Genomic DNA, 24,835 nt, shown 5'->3' with positions numbered 1-24,835 from the left:
TGCTTCTTAGATCTTTGATTGGGGAGGCTGCTGTAGCCTAGGAGACTGTTATTACAGATAAATAGCCCCTGTCGCCCTCCATTATGAGAAGGGGAGTGTGGGTGGTTATGGTGGTAGGAATGAGTAAGTAAGTAAGAGATGGAGGGGGCAGAGATGGGGAGTAAGAGGGATACATGTAGCGAATACCTGTTCAAATATGCAGCGTCCAGTTTATAATTGATATTATTGGCCAAATTATATGCACCATCTGCGATAAAATATATTATATTGGTTGATAAAAGCTACGCAGGGAATATCAGCTAGGGTAAGTAAGCATGCATTGGCCTGTCGAGACATGTAGAGATACAGGCTACGGTCTTCATTGCTTTTTATATGCAGCGTCCAGTTTATAATCCATTTTATTGGTCACTTTCTCTCCCCCCCCCTGCTCCCTTGACTAGGCTATGGCAGAAGCAAGTCGACGACCCCGATCACGCTGACATTCATTTGCATCCCTAATTTTGCCCTTCTACATGGAATAAAGACGGAACAAGAAGGATAAAATGAATATATGATGCTGCAGGCTGTAGATGCCATTCTGCTCTATCGAATGGTCTATAGTTTGTCGCGTGCATCGCTGTGGTGGATTTACTAGGAATATTTATACTCTATTGGACCTGTCTTTTGAATTGCACTAAGTCCCGCCGCGACCAACTGAACTGCTGTCCCAACCCGAACCCTAGACGCACCTCTGATGTCCAGTTGGGCCGGATCAAGGCCGCCCAGGACCATATCTCGGAAGAGAGTCATACTTTCGTGCAGGCTCGGCCGGGCAAAGGTATTCTTCAGGTCGTGGGATTGAAAGAGCAGGCGCGGGTTCTGGAAATACGGAAAGGCCTTGCCTCGTCGGGTGGCAACTATATATTTGTTGGCCCTTCGCACCACGGACGCCCAGAAAGCCGCCAGGGATTCCCGGGGAATATAATAGCTGAGGTGGAAGGCCCGGCTCTCATCTTCAGCGCCCCACCGGCCCGAGCCGGGCTTCTCCTAGTATAAGCGAGACTTGGCATAGATTAGGTCGTAGGAGCTGGAAATCTCCTGTCGCGCATAGTCCGGGAGGGACTCGTAGGCTGCAGGGATAATAATGTCATCGTAGAGGTCCCGCTAACGATCGAGGGAAAGGCTGTTGGACGAAGCAGACATCTTCTTGCCGGCCGCCGTATGAGGAAAGAACAAGAGAACGGAGAAGCAAATACTAGCGGTAGTGAAGGAACCGATGTAGATGTGCCGCGTGTGGGCCAGGTCAAGCCCATGCGGTTGGATAACCTGATCGCTGCTCAGGTTGCACTTATGGGGGGGCATAAAAGAAAGATAGAAGCCAGCGGGGTCTTGGATGGCCGACAGGTCCTTCGCACCGAGCTAGATGCTGTTAATATTCTATTGCCTTGTGATGGTAACTGATTCGTCGGGCAGGCTAGCCTGGGTCTTGTAGAAGAAGAGCGGCTTAGGCAGTTAGTTGGATAGTAGGTTCTGCTACTAGGGAAAAGAGGCCTGAGAGTTAAAGGTTCTGTTACTGCCGCTGAATATATCTAACAAGGGGGGCAAGAACTGTTAGAGGAACTGGGCTCTCTCTTGCAGGCTATGTATTTACTCTAGCTCTAGCTTATATATACCTATATTATAGCTAAGGCTATATGTAGTTAGTATTCCTATATTTCATTCCCACTTCTATTGTTAAGGTTGTAAACCAGGACAACAATAATAGCCAGGGTATTCTTATAGTAATATTTACTCTAGAAATATATCTTGAATACCTAGTTATATACCTTGCCTTGGGCACGGAGAAAGTCATCGCCTCCTGCTATATCTTAGTCCTGAATTACCTAGAGGAATCTAGTAAAAATTAGATTATCTAAACTAGAAGATAAAAATATAGAGGATAATAATAATAAACTTAATAGGTCTATATAATCTAATAGCCCGGACCAACTCAATAAGTATAGCAAAAGCAGAGCAGAGGATATAAAAAGAGAGGCAGAAGAATATAACAACAGGGGCCGTTAAGAAGAGTAGAAAAGGGAGGAAGACAGAAAAGAAGAAAGAGATAAGAAGTAGCAAAAGGCAATGGGAATAGGCAAGCAAGACAATAAAGATAGGGTCTGCACTTCCTGCTTAGATTCGTTTTGATCCTATAACAGGCCCTCATTACTCACTAGCACTTCACCTTAACCCACCTCATCCTGGCTGCTTGTAGGCTCGGGGGATGTCGGGCTATTGTATAGGCTCAGACCAGAGAGTGTAGTTATAAGAGACTCTTCGTACTCTTCGTCCTGCTGTGCAATTAGTAGTGCATCCGCCTGTGCCTCTATTGCTGCTAACGGGGCTATATGCCGGGGGCTTCAGCACCTTAATTCCACTAGACCTACTATCGCTACAGTCTGGGTATGCTGGCTTTCCTCTCTGTCCCCTGCCGGCGCCGGCGGTGGTTGTGATGTAAGTAGATCTAGGGAATGGACAAGCCTGGAACTCTGATGCTTCGAGTGCGTTAGCAAGGGTTGATTACTAGTAGTAGTAGTAGAAGAGTTATCTTGTTGGTGAATAGCATTGACTTGATTTTCCCCCCTTACAGCCTGTTGCTGATGTTATCTACTTTATTCCTACTCTTGGGCTGCCCTCTAGGTAGTAGAGAAAGTTACTATATGGCGGCCCATTGTGATGAGGTAGATAATATGCTAAGTAAGAGGGTCCTAATAAAGAAAATAAAATAAGAAAGGGAAAGTAGTTTATAGTAAGAAAGAAAGATACTATTTTATTTTATTATTTATTTTACTATTTAGTTGTTTACTTAATTATTAATTTTTAAGAATTTTTTTTGCTTTTTCTTCTGCTTCTTAGATCTTTAATTAGGGAGGCTGCTATAGTCTAGGAGATTATTGTTATAGATAAATAGCTCCTATTGCTTTTTATTATAAAAAGGGGAGTATAGGTAGTTATAGTAGTAGGAATAAGTAAGTAAGTAAGAGATGGAGGGGGCAGAGATGGGGAGTAAGAGGGATATATATAGCAAATACCTATTTAAATATATAGTATTTAGTTTATAATTAATATCATTAGCTAAATTATATGCACTATCTGCAATAAAATATATTATATTAGTTAATAAAAGTTATATAGGGAATATCAACTAGAGTAAGTAAGTATATATTGGCCTGTTGAGATATATAGAGATACAGGCTATGGTCTTTGTTGCTTTTTATATATAGTGTTTAGTTTATAATTGATGCTATTAGCCCTTACCCCTACGCTATATATAGCGTCTAGTTTATAATCCATTTTATTAGTTACTTTCTCTCCCCCTCCTGCTCTCTTAACTAGGCTATAGCAGAAGCAAGTCGACGACCCCAATCACACTAACATTCATTTGCATCCCTAATTTTACCCTTCTATATAAAATAAAAACAGAATAAGAAGGATAAAATGAATATATAATGCTATAGGCTATAGATGCTATTCTACTCTATTAAATGGTCTATAGTTTGTTGCATGCATTGCTATGGTGCATTTACTAGGAATATTTATACTCTATTAGACCTGTCTTTTAAATTGCATTAAGTTCCGCCGCGACTAACTGAACTACTATTCCAACTCGAACTCTAGATGCACCTCTGATTTTATTTCCAATATATATTACTTTATATACCTAATAAATTACAAATAGATATTTAGGCAAATAAATAAATAGCTTTATCTTAATAATATTTATATATAATATTTATACTTTATTATATTATTTTAATTATTTTATTTTATTCTTTTTAGTATTTACTTTTTACTAGTTATTATAATAAGATTAGAACTTTAAATTTAATTCTTATCTTAATTAACTCTTCTACTTAATATTTCTCCTACTTATATTAACTCTTCTATAAGCTCTACTCTTAATATTCTTAACTTAATATATTTACAATTTTAACTATATTATAACACTTTAATTTGGGTTTTTTTAGTTTATAATTTAAAATAGAATATCTCCTAATTAATATCTTTCTATATATATATTTTATTTTTATTTTTACTATTCTAATTTTAATAGAACTCTTCGTTAATATTTTTAATAGAATTCTACTTTATGTTATTAATAGCGCGGTTTCTATTTGTATGGGTTTTTAATAGACTTCTTCGAAGAGTTCCTATACAGATTGCGGGTAGACCTCTTCGAAGAGTTCCTATATAGATTGCGGGTAGGCGGGAATGTGACGGGATATTGCATTTAACCTCTGTCCTTGCAATAGTCAATGTTCTATTAAGACACAGATGCAACGCGAGTGCTATGTTCACACTAGTCTCGGCACGTCCTGAAGCGAATGGGAGGTTGGATGACCTGTGTATAACATGTCGGGCAATTTTCGATCCAGAGGTCATTCGCCTCCTCCTCGAACAACGCAAGGATACGTATCTCACAAGACAACACTTGCTTTGCGGAGAGCTCCCAATATCTGCTAGATACTGCCACTTGTGCAGCATCATCCTAGCATCATGTCGCCGGTGGAGAGTCCGCGACGACACAGACTCTGGTCTCAACCTGACCGGCGAGAAAGCATGTTCCGGAAATTTTGCGGGCGAAAGAATCTTTTTGAACATCGGCATCATGCTGAAACTGATTGGAATAACGGGGTTATCCCTTTCAAGCGACGTGGACAACACCTGGGGGTTTGGCGGTATGATACTTCTGTCTCAGATCGTAAGATTCACTGTACCCAAACGAGGTATTGCGAGAGAACTGACCGTGACATAGAGCTCTGCAAAACTCGAGAACCTAGTTGCCTACCGATCAACGCCAAGGGGGTCATGCAGTGAAAGGACGCCTGCTGCGGTTCGTGCATGGCTCAATGATTGCCTGACTGGTCACGGCGGTTGTTCTCTTGCGAGAAGGGTCCTCGTAAGTGATTTCACTGGACCAACCAGACTCTTGGAAATCGGGAACCAAGGCGAAAGGGTGAGAGTCAGAGCCATGGCCAGGAGTTGCCTTGTCCAGTATCTGACCCTCAGCCATAACTGGGGACAATCTGTGCACTGCAAACTTCTCTCTACCAATCTTCAACAGTATCAGCAGTTTATCCCCACCAGCCATCTCTCAAAAACTTTCAGAGAGGCAACCCTGCTAACCGCAACGCTCGGCTTTTCGTATATCTGGATTGATGCGTTGTGCATCATCCAGGATTCAGCAGCGGACTGGCAAGCCGAGTCCACAATGATGGGGGATATCTATGCTCATGGCGTACTTAACATTGCGGCAACAGCGTCGAGAGACGGGAACGGTGGATTATTCCGCTCTCCGATAGAGAGCCCACCATGCGTCATCCGATTTCAGGATGAGGACTCCCGGCAATTCATCTTTTTAACCCACAACGAGGCGGACTATTACAAACGCATTGACGAAGCGCCGCTGGCTTCACGCGCGTGGGTTCTGCAAGAGCGTCTCTTGTCTCCCAGGACCGTCCACTTCACAAGTGATCAGGTCTTCTGGGAGTGCTACTCCTCCCGTGACGCTGAGATACTACCGGACACGATATTCCCGAAGGCATCCAATGACCATCTTGACAAGACTATCATGGTCGAAAAACACAGCCAAGGCGTCTCAAATTCACTGCACCGTACCTGGGCAAAGCTGGTCCGTCCATACACGCTGTGCCAGCTAACATTTGGAAGAGACAAGCTGCCCGCCATCTCGGGACTTGCGTCTCGGCTTGCGTCGCAATGGGGCCTCGAATCGGGCAGCTATCTTGCAGGGTTATGGAAGGAAAGCTTGGTCAGTGATCTTCTCTGGCACTCATCGTCCTACAAAAGCTCGATATGCGCCGAGCGAGCGCCATCCTGGTCTTGGGCGCGACTCAACGGGCAAATATTTACCGGAAAAGCCCCCACACAATGCCATATGTCGATTATATCTGCGAGCACTTGCACGGTTGGAGATCCGTTTGGGATGGCGCCGACTGGTAGCGTCATCTTACAAGCTCCAATGTGTAGAGCGAAGCTTACCTGCTCAAAGCGGGAGCCGAGCCTCGTCGAGTTGATGTGTGGAGTCGACTTGGTTCTGCAGGAAAACAGGGTTGTGCTTCCAGGCTGGGGCATAAGCTGGGATGACTGGAGCACGAGTTGCGGTACTACGCAGCTATATTTAATCATTTGTGATTCCTGTACTTCAGTGATAGGCAGGCCGAGCTGCCGGGGACTAGTGGTGCAACCTATTACCAACAAACAGGGACAGTATGAGCGAGTTGGCTACTTTGATATTGACGTTGCAGACAGAGAGACATTCCTAGATGTTATAAGTAGTAAAGGCCAGATAGACGATATGAGCTATCTGAGTTTTGATAGTAAGATAGGGTATACTATTGAGCTTATATAGTAAAGAGTAATAAGCTAAATTGCTCTACTGTACAAAGGCCACCTCGTTTCCTCTCGAGTACGCTTCACAATAAAAATAGAGTAACCCACAGCCCTGCCACTGCCCCAGACTCTATTGTTATCACCATACGTTTATTTGATCTCCCGAATCAGTCCCAGGGTTAATCGCAATGAGCCGACATCTCCGCATCGAGCGCATCCCCTCGGGGCTGCATTTTACTCCGAGTCAGTCAACTCCAGCAGGAGGCTATCCATTTCCACCGCATAGCGCCCATTCCGCCCAGCCTTCATCACGTCCGCCAGAGTCCCGGACGCCTTTGTGTCTTCCCCTTCTTAAAATTGCAACCGAAGTCACTGTTGACGGCACGGTCGCCTCGACCAAGCTGATCCAGCACTTCATCAACAAATCTGAAACCGAAATTCATCAGGCGCATTACGCGTTTCCCCTCTACGATGGGGCAGTAGTGACGGCCTTTAAGTGCTCCGTCGGCGATAATATGGTGTTGGTTGGGAAGGTTGAGCCCAAGGAGGATGCCAGAGTCACCTATAAGGTGGCCGTCGAGCAGAGGTATGCCGCTGCTCTACTCGAGGAACACACCCCTGAGGTTTTCGAGACGGTGGTTGGAAACATTCCTTCCATGACCGAGGTGGAGGTCGAGATCAAGTACGTGAGCGAAGTCAAGGCCGCTCTGCTGGATGGAAGGAAGGAAGGTCTGGAACTCGTCATTCCCATATCCATCGCGCCACGCTACGGGAAGCCTGTAGGCGGTGATCGCAATGCCGACCGCTTTGCGCCTGTGGAGCCGGAGGGGGTTGGACTTGATATTCTTGTCAAAATCAACAACGATGGGTCTATCGAAGGCGTAGAACAAAGCTACAAGTCCAAAACCAAGTGGAATGTTGCCATTGAGGATAAGGTTGTGGACAGCTTCGGGTTCCCAGCAGCGGGCAAAGGAAAGGCGGCGGATACCCCCAAGTCAACACAGATACACGTGCGACACACTTCGGCCAAAGCCATCAGGGATGAAGATTTCGTACTAACCATCGAGACCTCGCCGGAACACCCACTACGCTCCAGGGCCGTGCTATCACCAACCAACAACGCAGGCCACGCCGCCTTGCTCGTCAATGTGAAACCGGGCGAGCTCTTCAAAGATTCCGCCCGAGCCGAGAAGTTTGACGGCGAGATCATCTTCCTGCTGGATCAGTCCGACTCCATGGGCTGGCCCACTGGGACCCAAACGCGGACCAAGATCCAGACTCTACGGGGCGCCATGCCCAGGTCCCTCACCAACCTTCCGAGTGGATGCGCCTTTAATATCCTCTTCTTCGGCGGAACATATAAGTTTCTCTGGGACGAAGGATCAAAACCGTGCACGGGGTCAAACCGCGAAGCAGCGATCAAGTATGGAGGCAGTGTGCAGCCCGACATGGGGGGCACCGAGCTCCTCGTTGCACTCAGAGCCGCCGTAGCTTCCCGCTTGGCGGGCCGCTCCTCGACGCAGATCGTCATCATCACAGACGGTGAGGTTGAGGAGGACAAGGTCCTGGAGTTCGTGTGGAAGACTCGCCAGGAGCTTGGGCACCGAATCCGCTTCTTTGCACTCGGCATCGGGACCCGGGTCCCGCATCGCTTGATTGGGCGCATCGGCGAGTTTGGCGGCGGGTATGGCGAGGTGGTCGACATCGACGGGCATCCTCAGTGGAGTGACAGGCTGACACGGATACTTCAGGCAGGGATCATGCCTTCAAGCTGGGAGTTTGATGTTGATCTCGGTCAGGGGTTTGAGCGGAAAGACCTGGTGGAGTATCAGCTCGGCGAGCAGGAGAGGCTCTCGGTTCAAAGTGAGGTAGTGCCATACGTTCAGGCTCCGTATCCAACCCCGGCGATGCACCCATTCTCTTACCGCTCCGTGTTCTTTCTTCTGGAGCTGGGCAAACGCCCACCGCCGTCGCAGGTAACGCTCCGCTCCACCACGCCAGGGACCAAGACCCAGACAACGTACGCACTTCCCGTAACGCCGACATGGACCGACAAGGCGGCCATCTTGCACCTGGCAATAAAAGCGGTCCTTATAGGGCTAGACGCCCAAGCACGCGGAGCCGACTGGGCGCGAGCCAAGAAGGAGCGCGTACAGAGCAACGCCGAGCGGCTGGGAACTCTGTATTCCATTACGAGTCAGTGGACGAGCTTTGTCGCCGTCGATCTGGGCCGAAAGCTTGTATGCGGGGTGGAGTTCCACAAGGCGCGTCTCATCGAGGCTGCCATCGGCGACGTACTCTGCCCGCCGACTCCGAGCGGCTCGGCTTCCCCCCTTCCCGTCCGGAGTGATCCGACATTGTCTCGTACCAACCCTACAAGCTCCGGCGATGATTATGGGTACTTTGAGGCGGGTAGTGCGGTGGGCCAGGATATAGGTAGTGCGGGGGACCCGGGTAGTTTGGGAAGCCCTCTCAGCTCTGTCGTCTATGCCGTCGCTTTCTCGCCTGATTGTCATATGCTCGCGTCGGCATCAAATTACCGCACGGTTGAGATCTGGGACCCGGCGACAGGTCGTTGCCTGCAGACGCTTGAGGGTCATCGCGGGTCTATCTGTGCCATCGCCTTCTCACCTGATTGTCATATGCTTGCGTCAGCATCAGGTGACTGCACGGTTAAGATCTGGGACCCGGTGATAGGTCGTTGCCTGCAGACGCGCGACTTGTCTGCTTAGCAGTGAGTGGGTTAGGCGTCTTCTATTTCGAGGATGGTAAGTAGGTCTGCTATATATTGTCTTTATTATATCTCTGCCTTTATACGCGTCCTAGGGCATAAGGTATGTTTATTCATTTGTGTAGAGCTTGATGAATGTTCCAGAATCGTGATGAGTGTGGAACATTGCAGGATTAATTCGTTATGTACCCGTTGGCATTGTGGCGGCGCCTACCAACCTCGTCCCGAGGTTGGTCATAAAAATCTGGTCCAGCCACATAATTTAGTCCATCCAACTTCATGACCCTCAAGTTGTAAAATGGACCATTTTCTGATTGCAGCGTTTCGGGCTGCGTGACATAGTCATTTATTGAGGACTAGGGCTGTAAGCGGGCTTGGTGGAAAGCCACGAGATAGCAGAAAATGATGATATTGATAAAAATAGTAGAAAATCGCATTTCTGGCCTCAATTCGGCTGCCTGCCCTGAGGGCCCTCGCTTCAGCTGCTGCTTTCCATTGCGTCGAGTTTAACTGTACCTTAAGTCTATAAACACAACTTCTTAGGTAGCACCCCTCAGTAGTTGTTAGAATATAGTCATACTTTTCTCTCCTTGTAGAGTTGTAGAGTTGAAGTTAATGAATGGTCTTCGATAAGCTTCAAAAGTACTATAGCTGGACTATAATACAGCTTTCTTCATCTCCATAGCTAAGTATAAGGCTTGTTATTCATCAATGTCTTGCTATGCTATTTTCTAAAGCTTACTCATACCTCTTCTGCTAATGATTAATTGCCCGTTTTCCGTCTCCTGGGCTACCCGGGCTTTGATGCGAGATTGAGCTAGCTGGCGATGGTGAATGAAACGGGCTGTGTTTGACTATTGCAAGCAGTTATGCTTGAACTGATGCGCGCCGAAGTTGGCAATTACTATTGCGTCATCTTGATCGAACAAGATTTTCGGAAAATACTTAGCCCTTCTGACCGTCTTGGTGATTTGATCTGCAGCCATTTGTTAACCAACGATCCAAGTAAACGAATAAGTTAAACTTACCAAGACGCTGGTCATTTACAGTAAAGTATACTTCACTCCTATCCCAGTCGAACCCACAGCCTATCGTGTCTCCTGTATGAACCTTCGGAAGTGGCTCTCCGCCTGAGAGAACAAACAAGTACGTTCCACTGAGGTGGATCATATGACTCGCTCCTTCAACAGTTCCTTCCAAACCAAAATTGATCGATCTTCAGGATTATCAACAGTTGATCACCCGGATCCTGTAAGGGAATCACTATACTTACGAAGAACTCCAGAACTGAGCAATAGTTATTTCCAGATAGAAACTCTGGCAAGGAGGGAATGGATGATTTGCGAAAATACCAACCCGCTCTGACCACTGCAGACCGCGGCAAGGATCATGCACGCCTAGCATTGTGTTAAGACTCGGGGTTATTTCGATGGAAAGAAGCCTCGCAGTTCGTATCACTTACCAGAATATTGCAGCCTCGAGTTTTCCTGCCGAAAAAGAGACCTGTGCAAGGGGGAGAGGCGTTCAACATCCCAGTGAGTGGGAGTTGCAGCCGTCATTGCAACAGAAGCAGCATCCATAGTCCCGAGCCCGATCGATAAAATCCTCAGACTTTGAGTACATCTGACATGTAATCCGCACATGTATGCACTCCAGCCGTGCTCGTCTTCCGCCTGACTATCCTCACATATTTGAATCGCTTGAGAGAGAAGATTGAAATTCCCACCAACAATCGCTCGCTGGAGAGTTCTCGATGTAATTACCGGGTCCTGCAAGTCGGCAAACTGTACCTGCAAGAGCTTTCTGAACATTCCCTCGTGGCCGGCGAATGCCACGCATTCTAGGGCGCTTTGAAATGGGCCGAAAGAGGAACGACCGGTCGATCCATTTTCTAGAAGAATCTTGAATGCTGCAAGATTTTGATTTAGAATCGCTCTGTGAAGCGGGTTAGTAAATGGTGCCGCTTCGAGATTCGGATCGGCTTCGTTTTCGAGTAGTAGTTCAACTAATCGAGTACTGGAATTGGTAGCGACGGCTTCATAAAGGGCACTCCCTTCAGCTGACACGAGCTCATTGATAACTCTTCGTGCACCGTGGCCGAGCAGAAGCCTCACCATATCCTCGCTGTCGATGCCAGGCCTTATAGCTTGGTGCAGAGCCGTCCCATAATCTCCTTCTGAGGCGCAGACATCTGCACCGTGCGAGAGCAGTAGCTGCAAGACTTCCAGTCGGCCCTCGGAGACAGCTGCTTGGACGGCAGTTCCAACATGGCTGACTCTTCTATTTATTTCCGCGCCATTTTCCAAGAGAAAGGACACCATGTCTTTTGATCCGTACAGGACTGCTTGGTTCAAAGCGGAGCCCGTAACTTGATAGTCTTTGTCAAGAATTCGGTGCATATCTGCTCCATATTTAAGTAGGAGAGTGACTAAGTCCTTGTCGTCCCTGGAAACGGCGATCGATAAGGCCGTGTGATTGCTGAATCTAAGTTGATCGACATCGACGCCGGACTTGAGCAACTCGAGGATAACACACCTCGACGCCCCTAGGAGCACTGCATCCACGATGGGCACGTTGTAGCCGTGCGGATGCTGAATGCGGTGGATTCCGAGGCCAATCAGGCGCAGGGTGACGGAATCTCGTCCCAAGTTAAGAGCTTCGCGGAATGCCATCGACCTATCATGGCTCTTGGCCGGAAATGGCTTTTTCGATTCACAGTGGCTCAGCCATTCTGCGAATTTTGTACAGTCTGCCCACTCATTCAACTGACCCGAACTGAAAAATTCAACAACAGTGTCATCGAGTTCTGAATCGTCGGGCGCCTTTCTGACATGCGCCATCCATTGCGACGCAGCGTAGTCGTACAGCGGACCCACTTTCTCCTCATTGAGGGCATGCAGGCAACGAAGAGCAAGTTTTCGATGAGCCTGGGCCTCGCAGACTCGATATTCCGTAAGGGTCGTGGCATCTAGCCGATGGGAGGTCAAGAACTCTCGAACTGAGTAATGAGAGAACTGATACGCTTTCGTTTCCTCGTTAATTTCCACGAGGCCTCGGAAGAGTTTGCGGATGCTACCGTCTGACAGCTTCTCCCCCAACGAAATCGTATCTGGTGCATGATCATCCTTTTTTATGACCTGGATGACCTCTTCACGAGTGGGTGGCTTCAGGAATCCGACTAGAGCCTGGAAGACTGACTTGATCAGTTTATGATCCGCGTCTGATATCGTGTTGAAATGGAGCAATGTCCGCTCATAGACTTTGTCCAATTGTGTCTCGACCGTTTCCAGAAAAGCCTGCTGCTCTTCGTCGGTCCTTAGGAGAAACAGATTGTCTAGTTGGTACTTAGCCCATTGGAAACTAATCTCGCAGTCAGCATGACCGAAACGCTAAACGGATATTTCACTCACAGGCCTCCGGCATGTCCGACAAGCTGACTGACTATTGTCTCTTTTAGAAAAGGATCGTTGATATGGAAGACGCCTTTCTGGACGCGTTGTTCGATCTGCGCCGAGACATATAGATGAATATCTCCACTGTTTGTCTCTTCATTTAAACAAACTGTCGGATATCCTGCAAACATTGCTTCTACGTCGGCTTCCGGGCGACTGGTGACTAGAAGTTTGAAGCGGCTGCCTTGGGGTGCTACCAGCTCATGGAGGAAGGGGAGCAGTACTTCCCTCCCAATGGATTCGTCCAATGCATCGATGAGAATCAATACCATTCCAAAGCAGCTGGAAGCCGAAACCAGTTGCTTCTGAAGGATTTCCATTGATAACTGGTCAGCGAGTCGATTCTGTTGGCATTGTGCGTCGAAGAGTTTGCCTAATGCCGTGGCAACGTCCTTGTTCTGGGTTGCGAGACTTTTGAGCAGACCACCCAGGATCATCGACGGGCTACGCAGCCTGGGGTCCCGGTAGTCGCAGTAGAAAAACGCAAGACCAGTGGAAAGGTCTCTCTCTTTTCGGAGCTTGTTGACGGTCGAAGAGCTGATGCGGGCGCCTTATTAGCCGACCACATGAAGCTGCACATGGCAGGCAAAATAGTGACTTACAACAGTACTGTCTTCCCGGAGCCCGCTGAGGTACGTTAGCAATGCGAGATGGCGGTAGGGTTGAACGACTACTCTAACGTTTTCCATGTATCGAGAGTAGTTTGTGCTCTCCACAGGCCCACGCCCGTAGTTCTTCGCCTTCCGTGAACCACCGGCTCGTATGTGGCTGTTGAAGGATCGAAACACTCCCATGGTGTGCTTCCATATCCACTGGAGATAGCCACTTCATCAGGCGCATTAGCTTGTCACCTGTGGAGCATTAGCGTTGCTGTGGGTTGTCGTGTCCCACGCGATGCTCACTCTGCCGCTGTTCTTCCATCAATTCGACCTGTTTGGAGTATGCCGAGGCGATTGACGCAATATCCTGGTGCAAATTGTTCAGCAAATTTCTGGCCGGACGAATTAGCTACTTGAATCCTGTATTGGGGCGCACAAAAGTATCGTACGAGTCGTCGATCGAAAGAGCCAAGGTAAATGCAGCCTTCAGTTTCTCCAGCTGTTGCACCATTTCCTGTGTCTCGACTTTCTCAAAGGGCCATTTCAGTCTTCCGGTTAGTCTGTTCATCTTTTGCCGTTTATTTGGAGACGGTGTATTCTCATGCTTATCCAGCACATCGTTGACCTTGTTGAGAGTTTTCCTAAAGGATTCTAAGGCGCCGTTTTTCCCGCAAATGGTAGAGATAGTCCGATGTTCACCTGTGGTGGGCGATTCGCTTTGGGCATGGCTGTCGATGAGCGATTTGAGAGCGTGCAGGAGTCCTGTATTTATGGTCATCTCGCTGAGAAAATTTCGGATCTCTTCCGGGGCGCCCTTGACATCGGCTCCGTATTTGTAGGTGCTGTGGATAATTTTCCCCGACAGGCTGAGAATGCCAGCGATGCTGGCGGAAAATGAGAGCGGATCTGCCATTGTAAACTTGAACTGGAGGTGAGAACGGGGCCGGAATATCGAAACGTTTGGCTTTGGTTAGACCCAGAAGCAACCCCGGGATAGCCGTGAGGGAAATCAGAACATTAAAGAGTCTGCCGCTCGAGGGTGGCGCTAAAAGCATGGAAACTGCTCAAAGCCGAAGGAGCAAGCCTCGTGGCAATGCTGCGGTCAGCGCCCCCTTTCAAGGCCACCACCAAGTCTGCCTCGGCGCCTCACGAGGTGTTTTGTCTGGCCCGCTAATTCCCTGTTGGTCTAGGTGGGGTTAGACCAACTAAGTGGCATTGGCCGCTTAGTTGGTTCCAAAATTCACGGACACCTCAAAATATCACGGACATCGCTTACTTCTACTGTAAGAATTACTCGCCGTTTTTACAGTACCATAAACGCGGATGCGCTGTTGTGGTTAGTGCCCCACTTGCATCTCCTCTCCCGTACCACAGAGAGTGGTCCACAATAATGATCCACAACACCAAGATATGTCAGGCTGCAAAAACGACGGAATAGCCTCCTTTCCCGAACCTAATGCCCAGTCATGATGCACATCTTGAATAACACAAAGAGAGTCGTGTGATCACTGATCACCGCTCGGGCCTCCTTTAACTGTATCATATTTGACTACCTGCCCCTGCAACCTTCCAGTAAGCCACCTCGACTCGACTAAGGCAAAGTGCAGTTCGGATGGCAAAGTGCATGGTTGTTTTGGTGTCGCTGCAGGTGCATTTCCGGCAACGTTGATCGAGAAAAATACCGCATCTTGCCGGTTTTATCCGCCTTAGCTGCTGCCGGTAGACAAGCAACTGTTTTCGTATTGTGTGAGGCAAGACAGGAAGCTCGGTCACTACTAACACCTGCAATGCAGCAGCATGTTTTGTTCCTTTGAGGGCGAATAGATAACGCAGACAGATCATCAAGTCAGCCCTAAGCAATCTGCGCCGGTCTGCTACAACCTTCTGTATCGCCTCACGACGTAGGCAAGATACCAACCAATGATTCCCCATCCGATCCCCTCACTGGCCTGCCACGATTCCCCTCTCGCACCGCTAAGTGACACGCCGAGCTGGACAAACACCTTATTGGCTCTCGGGTTGCTCGCCACAGGTGTCAAACGCCCGATGGCCCTGTGTCTCCACCACTACGTGGTCAGCTGCCTGCTATTAGGCCCCTGTCTACGGAGTAGCGTGTGCTTAAATCTGCCTTGCTTAAGCCTCCACCTTTACGACGGGGCTGTTGTGGCTGCAGCCAGTCAAGCAGGCCGTTTTTGGGTCTTTGATAGGGTTTGCATCAAAACCAAAAACGGCAATGGATTGACGCTGTTTTCTCTTTCCCCGGAGAGAAGCACTCCCCAACGGAGCCATGCCAGATGCAACAACCAGATGCAGCCAGATGAGCAACTAGATGAACACACCAGATGGCCCGAACCTGAGCGGCCTGCAAAATTGCTTGGCTGTTGGCTCTCTGATCACCACGAGGACTAATCATAAGTCACCTCCCCACACCTGGACAGCGCGAAGGAAAACCAGCAGGCTAATCCTGCAAGCTACAAGTTATCAGAGTCCATCCAAGGAATCAAGTCCCAAATTGGTAACTGTTCAAGTAAGACGATGGTGGTGTCGCGTCGCCTTCCCAATTGAAGGTTGGCCATTCGCCAGGGCCAAAAGCGATGCGGGGGCAAGCTTGTTAGCGGGGCGACAAACCACAACAACCAGCCCCGCCCATCTCGAAATCGTCCCGAGCTGGTCCATTTCCATCTTCAACTTGCGGCCTCGACACGAAGAAACTGGCAACCTTCTCGCCAACAACCACCTCATTACTCTATTTTGCTGAGCGCACAGAATATACGCAACAGAAGCCGACGTCGCACGCTAGCTTTCATCCATCACCGACTTGAAGCACGATCCTCTTCCCCTCCCGACCGAGTTCGACCGAGTCGACTACGAAGGTCGGCAGCACAAGCAACGGAAGCTCAGCACTCATCAACATAAGCTTCTATCGCCACCGGCTTCGGAACCCACAAGTACCATAGCCGATATGCCTCTATCCTCATTAAAGCGACCACGAGATCCCGAGGACCCTGCCGATCGTGCTCACGGCGCCTTATCCTCTTCGCAATCGGACGAAGTATACGATCAAATCACTCCACACCCCGGCCGCTTCTAACAAACTCAAACTGCAGAATGGATTCCATTCTCGGCTGGTTCTAGCCATAGCGGCCAGTCGTGGACCTCGAGCGCTTCCAGCTACTTGGCACCCGTCTTGAAGCATTTAAAATTGGTATCAAGCTGAACATCTCCTTCACGACAAATCCGCAATACCGAAATAAATCAAATAGAATTTAGAATAGGCAGTTTCCGGCTAGACACTTACTCTGACTCCCTTAATGCTTTACGGTGCCAGCTCCGCGACATCGGGCTAGGGGATGGCATTTTGCTAGCTTTGCTCGAGAAGGAGGTACGTCCTAGTGCTACATTGCCATTCTTCCCTTTAGCCTTTACCTTTACCTTCTCTAATATGAATAATACAGCTGCAACGCGCCGATTCCGAAATACCACGATTCATATTCGACCGAGATGAAGCTACATGAGCGCAGACCGAAGCTATCGCAACTGACTTGCCGCCAATTGACTGGGTATAAGCATTGATGAAGCGCGCCGACGAATGCAAGCTCAACCGGGAATGCGAGGCCTCATGGAATGGAGAAATCCACGCTCCGATCCTCGAGCAGGCCTTCCGAATTAACCGATTTGTAAGTAATGGACCAGTCGACTTTCGGTATACTCAAGCCGCGCAGATTATCCATGCCTATAAACCTTGAGAAGCGCTATCCAAGATAGTAGACTTCTATGTCTTTTACCAACCTGGAAAGGGAAGCGCAGAGGAATAAGCCATCAAAGACATCTGCCAAACACAACCAGCTCAATCGATCAATCACACCAACCTAGGGGACCTCTACAAACAACCAATCGCGCTCTCCATCGAGACTAAGCGTCCTAATATAGAACGCGACAATGCAATATTGCAGATAGGAACCTGGCAATCTACCCAGTGGCGCAGTCTTCGATATAATTGCAGGCAATTGTTGCGATGTATTGAGTTCCTCCCGGGCATTATCGTTCAGGGATACGACTGGCAGTTTGTTGCGAGCATCTTGGACGAGAATGGCAAGTCGGTGCTGTTGAAGGGGGTTCGGCTTGGCGGGACGGAGTCAGAGCTGGCGATTTATTTATTGCTCTTAGGGCTGCGGCGGCTGCGGCGGTGGATTTTGGAGGATTACTGGCCGACGTTTGTTTCGGATGTTTTGGCCGTTTCATGACTCTAGAGGGCAATAAGTACTTAAGTTTTCAACACCGCAACCAAGATTCATAGTCTAGTATACTCTCAGTCTAACTGTATAGCTAAGTAACCCAAGAAGATAGAGAAAAGCCTACTGTACCAATTACCACTGGTATTGGCACCCAATACCATTTTTTCTCACTCTAAACGTCACAGAACATCTTCTCTCCACATTAAGTGCGAGCTGGAACTTGCCCCATTCCAGCTTCTAGACCAATCATATCCAATACATTCTACCCGCTCATTTTGTGGGGCGTGACGGCGCCCGTTCCACGTTTGTGTCAACTTCGCACGCACGCAAGATGTCACATATCACCACCAGGTTCCACTGTGCTTTAGAGAGCCGTGCGACCGGATATGAAACGCGGCCCGTACCTTGGGGTCGTGTATCCGGTTTCACATCCGGCTTGTCGCATCAAGGACTCCAATCCTAACGACATGAGCTTAACTAGCTGTGCCCGAACACATGGCTGTTCAATTTCTTTTGTTCTTTAGATAATTCTCATCAATTGACTGGTGCCATCAATAATCCCTGAAGAGCCAATTGTCTGACACAAGATCATTATGTACGGTATTCGCATCGCGCAGGCAGAAAGGATCTCAGAGCGGTTAGGCTAGCTAGCATATTACCCAGAGTGCGTAATCAACTAACTACTTCCAATCGTTAGAGCCATTAGATCCTCCAACTGTAAGTCCAACTCAACTGAGATCGAGCTTGCCGTACTTAGCAACCAGCCAATTCCGAGGTCCAGTTAATTAGGTTTAGATCCAACCGGTTCCAACTAGTTCCAGTATCCAAGGGTCATGTAAGACCCTAGCGCCGTAACTTTAACCCCACCTTCAACTTCCCAATTTGGCTTTTTGTACGGCTAGCTGGCTAATAATTAGCTGCTAAGGGGTATTATCATAAGCCAAACACAACAAACCTCTTCTTGTCTCTTCCACCTATACCAGCTTTATACTCTTCTTATACCAGCCTAATATCTAATTAGAATTAATTTTAAAGCTTATTATTTAGCTTCTCTATATAAGGTTAAATAGTAGGATATTAGAAGTTAAGCCTCTATATAAAGGCCTATAGGATATCTATAAAGTTATAAGTATATATATCTAGAGATATATTTTAACTTATATATAGGTACTAGTAATTTATTATTCTATATTTATTATATAATAGTAGTTAATATTTATAGTTATATAATATAGTATTTTAAACTATAAAATAATAGCTTAAAAATATATTTCTAATTATAATAAAATTAATATTAGAAAAAAGCTTTTAGTAAGAGAGATTTAGTAATTATATTTTAACTTTATAAATATTATTTTTATATAAAAACTAGAGTATTTATTGGAATCTTAATAATTTTATTTAAAAGTATATTATATAGAGTAGTCTACTTTATATATATTAAATAGAGGCTACTATATATATTATCTATTTATGATAGTGGAGCTAGTATCTCTTAATTTTATAGCTTAGGTTTTACTATTAAAATAATATACTCTTTACTATTTCTTATATAGTAAATATTCTTATTAAAACCAGTTAAAAAGCCTATTTAAAGCTATAAAATTAAATTAAATATATTAAAAGTATACTATTTTAAGCTCTTATTAAAATAATAGCTTTAATTATAAAATACATCTAGTACTATAAATTATATAGTACTATAGCTATACCTACTAATATACTTTAATACTATTAGAGCTTTATAATTTGTATACTATATATTAAATTATATAGTAGTTTCTTAATATATTAATTATCCCTGTAAATAGCTTAAAAAGGCTATACTATTATATCTAATAAAATAGAGGTAAAGAATATTAGCCTCTAGATATTAAATATTACAGTATACTACTATTAAAGAAAGCTATACTATTTTTTTACTAATAGACTTTAGTAATCTAATTTCCTAGTATCTAATATAATAGATATTAATTTCCAGGATATTTTCTTAAGTTAAATAGGCTTTAAAATATTATTAACTTTATATTTATCTCTTTATTTATTAAGGCTTTTTATGTAGTTCTTATTCTTATTAAATTTAATACTATAAATCCTATTAAGAAAGATATTTAACCTAAATAAGAATTTTATACCTAGTAAGATAGCTATATTTCTATTTAAACTCTTTAATAATAAGCTTTAAGTTAGTATACCTCTAAGAATTTATAGTATAAAAGTTACTTAATAATAAGTAAAAAAATTTTATATAAAGCTTAAGAGTAATAATAAGAAGCTTTAGTAGGTATACTATTTATATATAAAAAAGAAGTATTAAATAGTCTTATACTTTTTATATAAATCTAATAGTAATATTAATATTATTAAGTATCTATAAGATATCTATAAAATTAAAATAAGTAATAAGCTACTTCTTATTTTTTTACTTTAACTTAATCTTATAAAACTTAAAAAGAAAAAATATAATACTATCTAACTATATTAAAACTCTAATAGAATACTTTAAAGTAACTATAGCCCTAGTTAATTAGTATATCTTTTTTATTATTCTTAAAAAGCTTAAACTTAATATATTTAAAGAGCTTTTTATTAACTAGATAATATATAATAATCTCTCTTTTTAACTAATTAAGAGTAAGTATTTCTATTACTTTATTAAGTTTATTAACTTAATATATAAAAATAAAATACTATTTTTTATAATTTTTTAATTTTAATTGTAATTAATTTATAATTGTGAACGGCCTCTAGTAACTATATTCCAGCTATCTAGTCCAGAATGCTATTTACATCAAAGATAAAGAAGAAAGAAAGAAGTTCCCAAGTGCCCCTAAGCTATAGAACGATTTCCCGTCCCTGGCGCACACAAGCCTCATACATCTTGCGGCACAGCCGCAAGAATATAGGCCCTAGCCCGTGACATTACCCCCCTCCCTCCCGGGAGACGGAGTTGAGGGCTACTTGCAGCTCCCCTTATGGCTCTTGCGCCAGAGCTTCCACTAAGCGGTAGCTTGCAGGTTGCCAATGGGTTCCCACGTAGGCTCAGAGTAACCAACCCACTTCACTAAAGCTTCCTTGCGCCTTACGCCTTCCTCAGTCTTCCACTGCTCATCCAAAATGCATTCTACCTGCCACTCTTCCTCGCCATCAACTAGAATGGGTGCCGGTTGTGTGTTATCTGGTCTCTGTGAGGGCAAGTGGTCTGTCGGTGCTAGGCGTAATAGGTCGACGTGAAAGACTGGGTGAATCCTACCAGGTACGTTCAACTGATAGGAGTGAGAGTTAACTTCCCGGACCACTTGGTACTTGGCATGTAGCCAGTCCAGCTTCTTCGATGGTCTTGTAGTCTTCACATTCTTCAAACTCAGATAGACCCAATCGCCTGGCTTATACCTCGGGGCTGCTATGCGGGACTTGTTGGCGAACCGTTCCTGCTTCTCCTGGGCTATGGCGATGGCCGCCTGTGCCCATTCTATAGCATCTTGCAATCGTCTTATAAAGTCCTCAGCGAGAGTTTCGCCCTCCTTCTGCTTTCCCTCAGTCATGCAGTCTGCCACCAGGCGGATCGGTTTGTTATGGTAGCCATGCATAAAGAAGAATGGGCTCAGGCCTGTTGAGGATGCTTCTCAGTTGTTTATGCTTGCCATTACAATTGGCAAGAGGTCCAGCCAGTTATCCTGAGTGTAGGTAGCCCAAATCCGTATAATCTTCTCAATCTCCTGATTCATACGTTCTGTAGCGCCATCAGTCTGAGGGTGATATCCCGTTAAGAGCCGTTGTTCAATCTTAAGAAGTTTGCAAAAGTACTTCCACAAATCACTCACAAACTGCAGCCCTCTATCACTAGTTATTGCTGTCGGTATGCCATGAATTGGATAGTGGCATTCAAGAAGCCTCTTTGCAACTGCCTCAGATGAGATGTCGTCCATTCCCTCTAGCTCTACCCCTTTCGTCAGGCGATCAGTGACAACCATACAATTTGTCGCTTTATCCCTCCCGGATGGTAGTAAGTCTGTAATAAAGTCGATTGAGATCTCTCCCCAGATGCGCTCAGGGATTGGCATTGGCTTGAGGAGCCCCTTCTTGGTGTCTCTCCAGATCGTATTCCTGCCGCAGATCTCACAGTTCCTCACAAACTGGCGTACATCTGCTGCAGCTCCAGGCCAAAAGAACTGCCTTGATAGAATAGTATAGGTAAGGTCTCTGCCAGGATGTCCAGTAATATGAGAGTCATGAATATCTTAAATGATCTTTGTGCGAAGAGGTTCTAAGTTTGGAACCCAAACTCAATCGCGGAAACAAAGAAGACCTCGCTCATCCACAGTACACTCAGTAATACTAACAGTTTTCTCCTTCTAAAGGTAAGTAGGCAAGTTTCTTTCGTCCCTGGCCACATACATTATGAGTTGTCGGTAGAGTTCATCCTTTCGAGCTTCATGCCATAGGGTCTGTAGTTCTTAGTCTTCAAAAAGCCGTACTTCCTCTTCAAAGTTGATTTCCTCAGGTTTCGCCGGGCCCCATCGATGCGATGTGCGCACTCTTGAGGTGTTCGGACTGGAACATCTTCATGAACCTAGCCTTCAACCGTTCATCGCTACCGTCTGCTGGGAGGTCCTGCCCCTACGAGACAGGGCATCAGGACGCCCCAAGCTCTTGCCTGGCCTCCACTCCAGAGTGAAGTTGAACCTGGCGAGGTACTCGGACCAACGCACTTGCCTCTCAGTAAGCTGCTTCTCAGAATAAAAGTACCTTAAGTTCTTATGGTCTGTAAGAATCGTAAAGTGCTTAACTGCCTGCAACTCGGGCTGCCATGCTTCAAGGCAGCGTATAATAGCAAGGAGCTCCTTATCATGGATGGGGTAGTTGGCTTCAGCAGGAGAGTGCTTCTTCGATAAGTAAGCAACAGGGCGCCAAATGCTATGGTCATCTTTCTGTAGCATCAGTCCTCCTGTAGCGTAACCAGATGAATCAGCCTCGACCATAGTTTCTCTCTCCGGGTCGAAATGCGCGAGGATGGGGCCGTAATGAGCATTTCCTTCAGCTTGTCGAATGCTTCTTCACATCGGTCGTCCCATGAACTGAACATCCTTCTTAACTCGGTCAACGGTCGAGCTATATCGAAAGTCTTGGATAAAACTCTATAGAAGTTCACAAAGCCAATGAACCCACGAACTCCTTTGACTGAAGTTGGTGTAGCCCATTCCCTAATTGCCTTGACTTTCTCGGGGTCGACTCGGATGCCAACCTCTGCCTCGATCAAAGCCAAATACTTGACAGTCTTGACCTCAAATTCGCACTTATCGATATCAATCTGGAGGCCAGCATCCATCAATCTTGTAGAACGGCCGACCTTCCTCCTGTGGTCCTTGAGGGACCCTGAGGAATATACTAAGACGTCATCCCATATGCAGAAGCAAAGTCATCCAAGTAGTCTTGTAAGGTGCTGTTGATGTAGCGTGGAAGGCGGCGGGGGCTCCAGTCACCCAAATGGCATGACTCGGTACTCAAAGGAGCCATATCTCGTGCGAAAGGCCGTTTTGTGTACGTCTTCCTCCGCTATCCGTACCTTATTGAAGGCAGCGATGATGTCGAGTTTTGTGAACCACTTTGCCTTTGCGATATTCCTCAAGTTTCACTCAGAAGCGGAAGAGGGTATCGGTCCTTCTTGGTAATGCTGTTCAACCCTCGGTAGTCGACGCAGAAGCGAATTCCTCCACCCGGTTTCTTAACCAATAGGACTGGGGCAGCTGCTGGGGAGCTGCTCGCGCGGATGAACTCCTTGTCCAGCAGCTCAGTGAGGATTTTTCTTAAAACCAGGAGCTCCTCTCTTCTCATGCCGTACAACGGGCTCCAAGGGAGGTTCTTCTCATTTCCATCTTTGTCCTTCATAATCTCGATTCGGAGGTCGATACCGGGTCGTAGGGGCGGGAGTTTGTCGGCAAGTTGCCTGCTGAATGCCTGGAGCCACCGGTGGTAATGCTCTGGAAGCTTCTCTTTTGGGTCCGTCCTTGTCTTCGGCCTTAGGGCCTTATCGATGTCCTTCAGGGTGACGGAGAACACTCCAGTGCCCTGCCGCCTCTTGTCTCGTCGTACCTCTGCCATGAAGACTGATGCCATCACTTGTTTGACCTCACATCTAGGACTGGCTGCTTGGCCCGATTCCATACCGCACACCAGAGGACCTAATCGTAAGGCAGCCCTTCTTTGCTGAGATATGTACATCCTCATCTTCCATCCAAGGCTTCCCAGGATAATACTATAGTTCAGCTTTGGGACCACATAGAAGAAGATCCTTGGCGCTGGTGACCGTCGATATCAACTGACGCGTAAGTGACTGTGTCAATTACTGTATTGGGTCGCCAGTAGCGTTCTCGAGTTTCCGAGGAGGAATGGGGATCCGTGGCAGCTTTAAGGAGCGGAAGAGTTGATCATTTATAGCAGCATAGCAAAGACAGCCGTAGTCGACCAGACCTGTAGTGAAGTCGGTTCCATTAAGTCTGATGTCGACTAGGAAAGGGTCTCCATCCATCTTTGCTCTGCCATCTCTTCTCCATTCTCTCTGAGCTGCCGCGTGCCCCTATTGCTCATCTCCAGTGGTCTCATTCTCACTCTCCTCGTCCTCGAATGCTGCTTTAATGACGGAGGCCTTGCTGATGTACGCTGACATGTGTCTGCGAATCCGGGCGTAGGGGTGCTGCTAATGGGCATGTGAGGATTCTGCAGTCGTCTCTCCCACAACGGAGGCAGCGGTGCTCGCGCCGTCGCGCGTCGATCTCCTCCTGACTAACCCACTTGGCTCTCTTCCCCAGGAGGGTTTTATCCTGAGGTCGCTTCGAAGGATACCCATTGAGATTGTTGTTCCTCCTGGGCCTCAAGGCATGACCTGCATCGAGCCCGGGGGGGTCGGGTCCCATTCCATCATGTCCTCTCTCTTAGCTTCCGGTTGGGCACGACTGCCAGGGGCAGCGGGTGAAGGGGCCCTCGGTTGACTCCTGCTGCTGTTCGACTTCTTCCACTGACCAAGCAGCTCCATAGAGTTGCTCAACTCATCACACTTCGTTGCAAGGCCGACGTAGGAGCTGATCTCGGCTCGGTTTACCGGCACAGCATCATCTTCAGCTTATCGTTCAAGGCATTGCGTAAGTATGAGATTTTGCTATCATCGGCCACGCTTCCGCATTCGCATTGGCAATCTCTCTCTCGAATCGGGGGTAGAAGGTAGCAAAGGACTCGTTCTCTCCTTGCTGAGGCTGTGTAGTGCCTGAATAGCCTTCTTTTCGCGGTCCCGGTCTCCATATAACAGGTCCAGGCGATTGAGAAGCGAGCAGGGTTGGCCTCAGGTTTTTGGTCTCGATCTCCACAAACGTGGTGACATCCTCCTTTGCTCTTCCCGATAACCGAGAGTACACATACTTGAATTGTGACATAGAGCTGCCCAGTGCATCGCCG

General features: G+C 46.6%; 6 protein-coding genes across 6 annotated transcripts; 4 read left to right on the top strand and 2 right to left on the bottom strand.

Moving 5' to 3' along the window:
- Nucleotides 1-494: 494 nt before the first annotated feature.
- Nucleotides 495-2,218, bottom strand: BGZ61DRAFT_501158 (uncharacterized protein; the record flags this gene model as incomplete). The annotated part of the gene is made up of 6 exons (XM_046251660.1): nt 495-556; nt 729-985; nt 1,043-1,109; nt 1,149-1,398; nt 1,438-1,482; nt 2,204-2,218. 6 exons carry the CDS (start codon nt 2,216-2,218, stop codon nt 495-497), a joined length of 696 nt encoding a protein of 231 aa, XP_046093185.1.
- A 2,718-nt stretch (nt 2,219-4,936) lies between these two features.
- BGZ61DRAFT_278569 (heterokaryon incompatibility protein-domain-containing protein) lies at nt 4,937-5,866 on the top strand (the record flags this gene model as incomplete). Its single annotated transcript, XM_046238426.1, has 1 exon — nt 4,937-5,866. A coding segment is annotated over one exon (930 nt), but the record flags the coding sequence as incomplete, so codon positions are not given.
- A 491-nt stretch (nt 5,867-6,357) lies between these two features.
- Nucleotides 6,358-9,277, top strand: BGZ61DRAFT_547087 (uncharacterized protein; the record flags this gene model as incomplete). Its single annotated transcript, XM_046255351.1, has 4 exons — nt 6,358-9,030; nt 9,105-9,137; nt 9,196-9,203; nt 9,245-9,277. Exons 1-4 carry the CDS (start codon nt 6,558-6,560, stop codon nt 9,275-9,277), a joined length of 2,547 nt encoding a protein of 848 aa, XP_046093183.1. The 5' UTR covers nt 6,358-6,557.
- A 524-nt stretch (nt 9,278-9,801) lies between these two features.
- BGZ61DRAFT_595224 (uncharacterized protein) lies at nt 9,802-14,064 on the bottom strand (the record flags this gene model as incomplete). Its single annotated transcript, XM_046256884.1, has 9 exons — nt 9,802-10,076; nt 10,129-10,316; nt 10,374-10,497; nt 10,563-12,460; nt 12,511-13,089; nt 13,155-13,179; nt 13,233-13,403; nt 13,455-13,543; nt 13,601-14,064. The coding sequence occupies 9 exons, from the start codon at nt 14,062-14,064 to the stop codon at nt 9,955-9,957; spliced, it is 3,660 nt and encodes a 1,219-aa protein (XP_046093182.1). The 3' UTR covers nt 9,802-9,954.
- A 1,887-nt stretch (nt 14,065-15,951) lies between these two features.
- BGZ61DRAFT_547080 (uncharacterized protein) lies at nt 15,952-16,499 on the top strand (the record flags this gene model as incomplete). Its single annotated transcript, XM_046255350.1, has 1 exon — nt 15,952-16,499. A coding segment is annotated over one exon (291 nt), but the record flags the coding sequence as incomplete, so codon positions are not given.
- Nucleotides 16,500-17,383, top strand: BGZ61DRAFT_547074 (uncharacterized protein). The gene is made up of 2 exons (XM_046255349.1): nt 16,500-16,533; nt 16,607-17,383. Exon 2 carries the CDS (start codon nt 16,724-16,726, stop codon nt 16,895-16,897), a length of 174 nt encoding a protein of 57 aa, XP_046093180.1. The 5' UTR covers nt 16,500-16,533; nt 16,607-16,723; the 3' UTR covers nt 16,898-17,383.
- The last annotated feature ends 7,452 nt before the right edge of the window (nt 17,384-24,835 follow it).

This window comes from Ilyonectria robusta (assembly GCF_021365365.1).
Source record: "Ilyonectria robusta strain PMI_751 chromosome Unknown BGZ61scaffold_117, whole genome shotgun sequence".
Classification (NCBI taxonomy): domain Eukaryota; kingdom Fungi; phylum Ascomycota; class Sordariomycetes; order Hypocreales; family Nectriaceae; genus Ilyonectria; species Ilyonectria robusta.
Note: the sequence above shows the minus strand (reverse complement) of the source record. Positions and strands in the feature narration are given on the sequence as shown.

What these genes read in the sequence shown, in the direction of transcription:
- BGZ61DRAFT_547074 (XM_046255349.1), top strand. Translation starts at nt 16,724, where the DNA reads ATGAAGCGCGCCGACGAATGCAAGCTCAACCGGGAATGCGAGGCCTCA.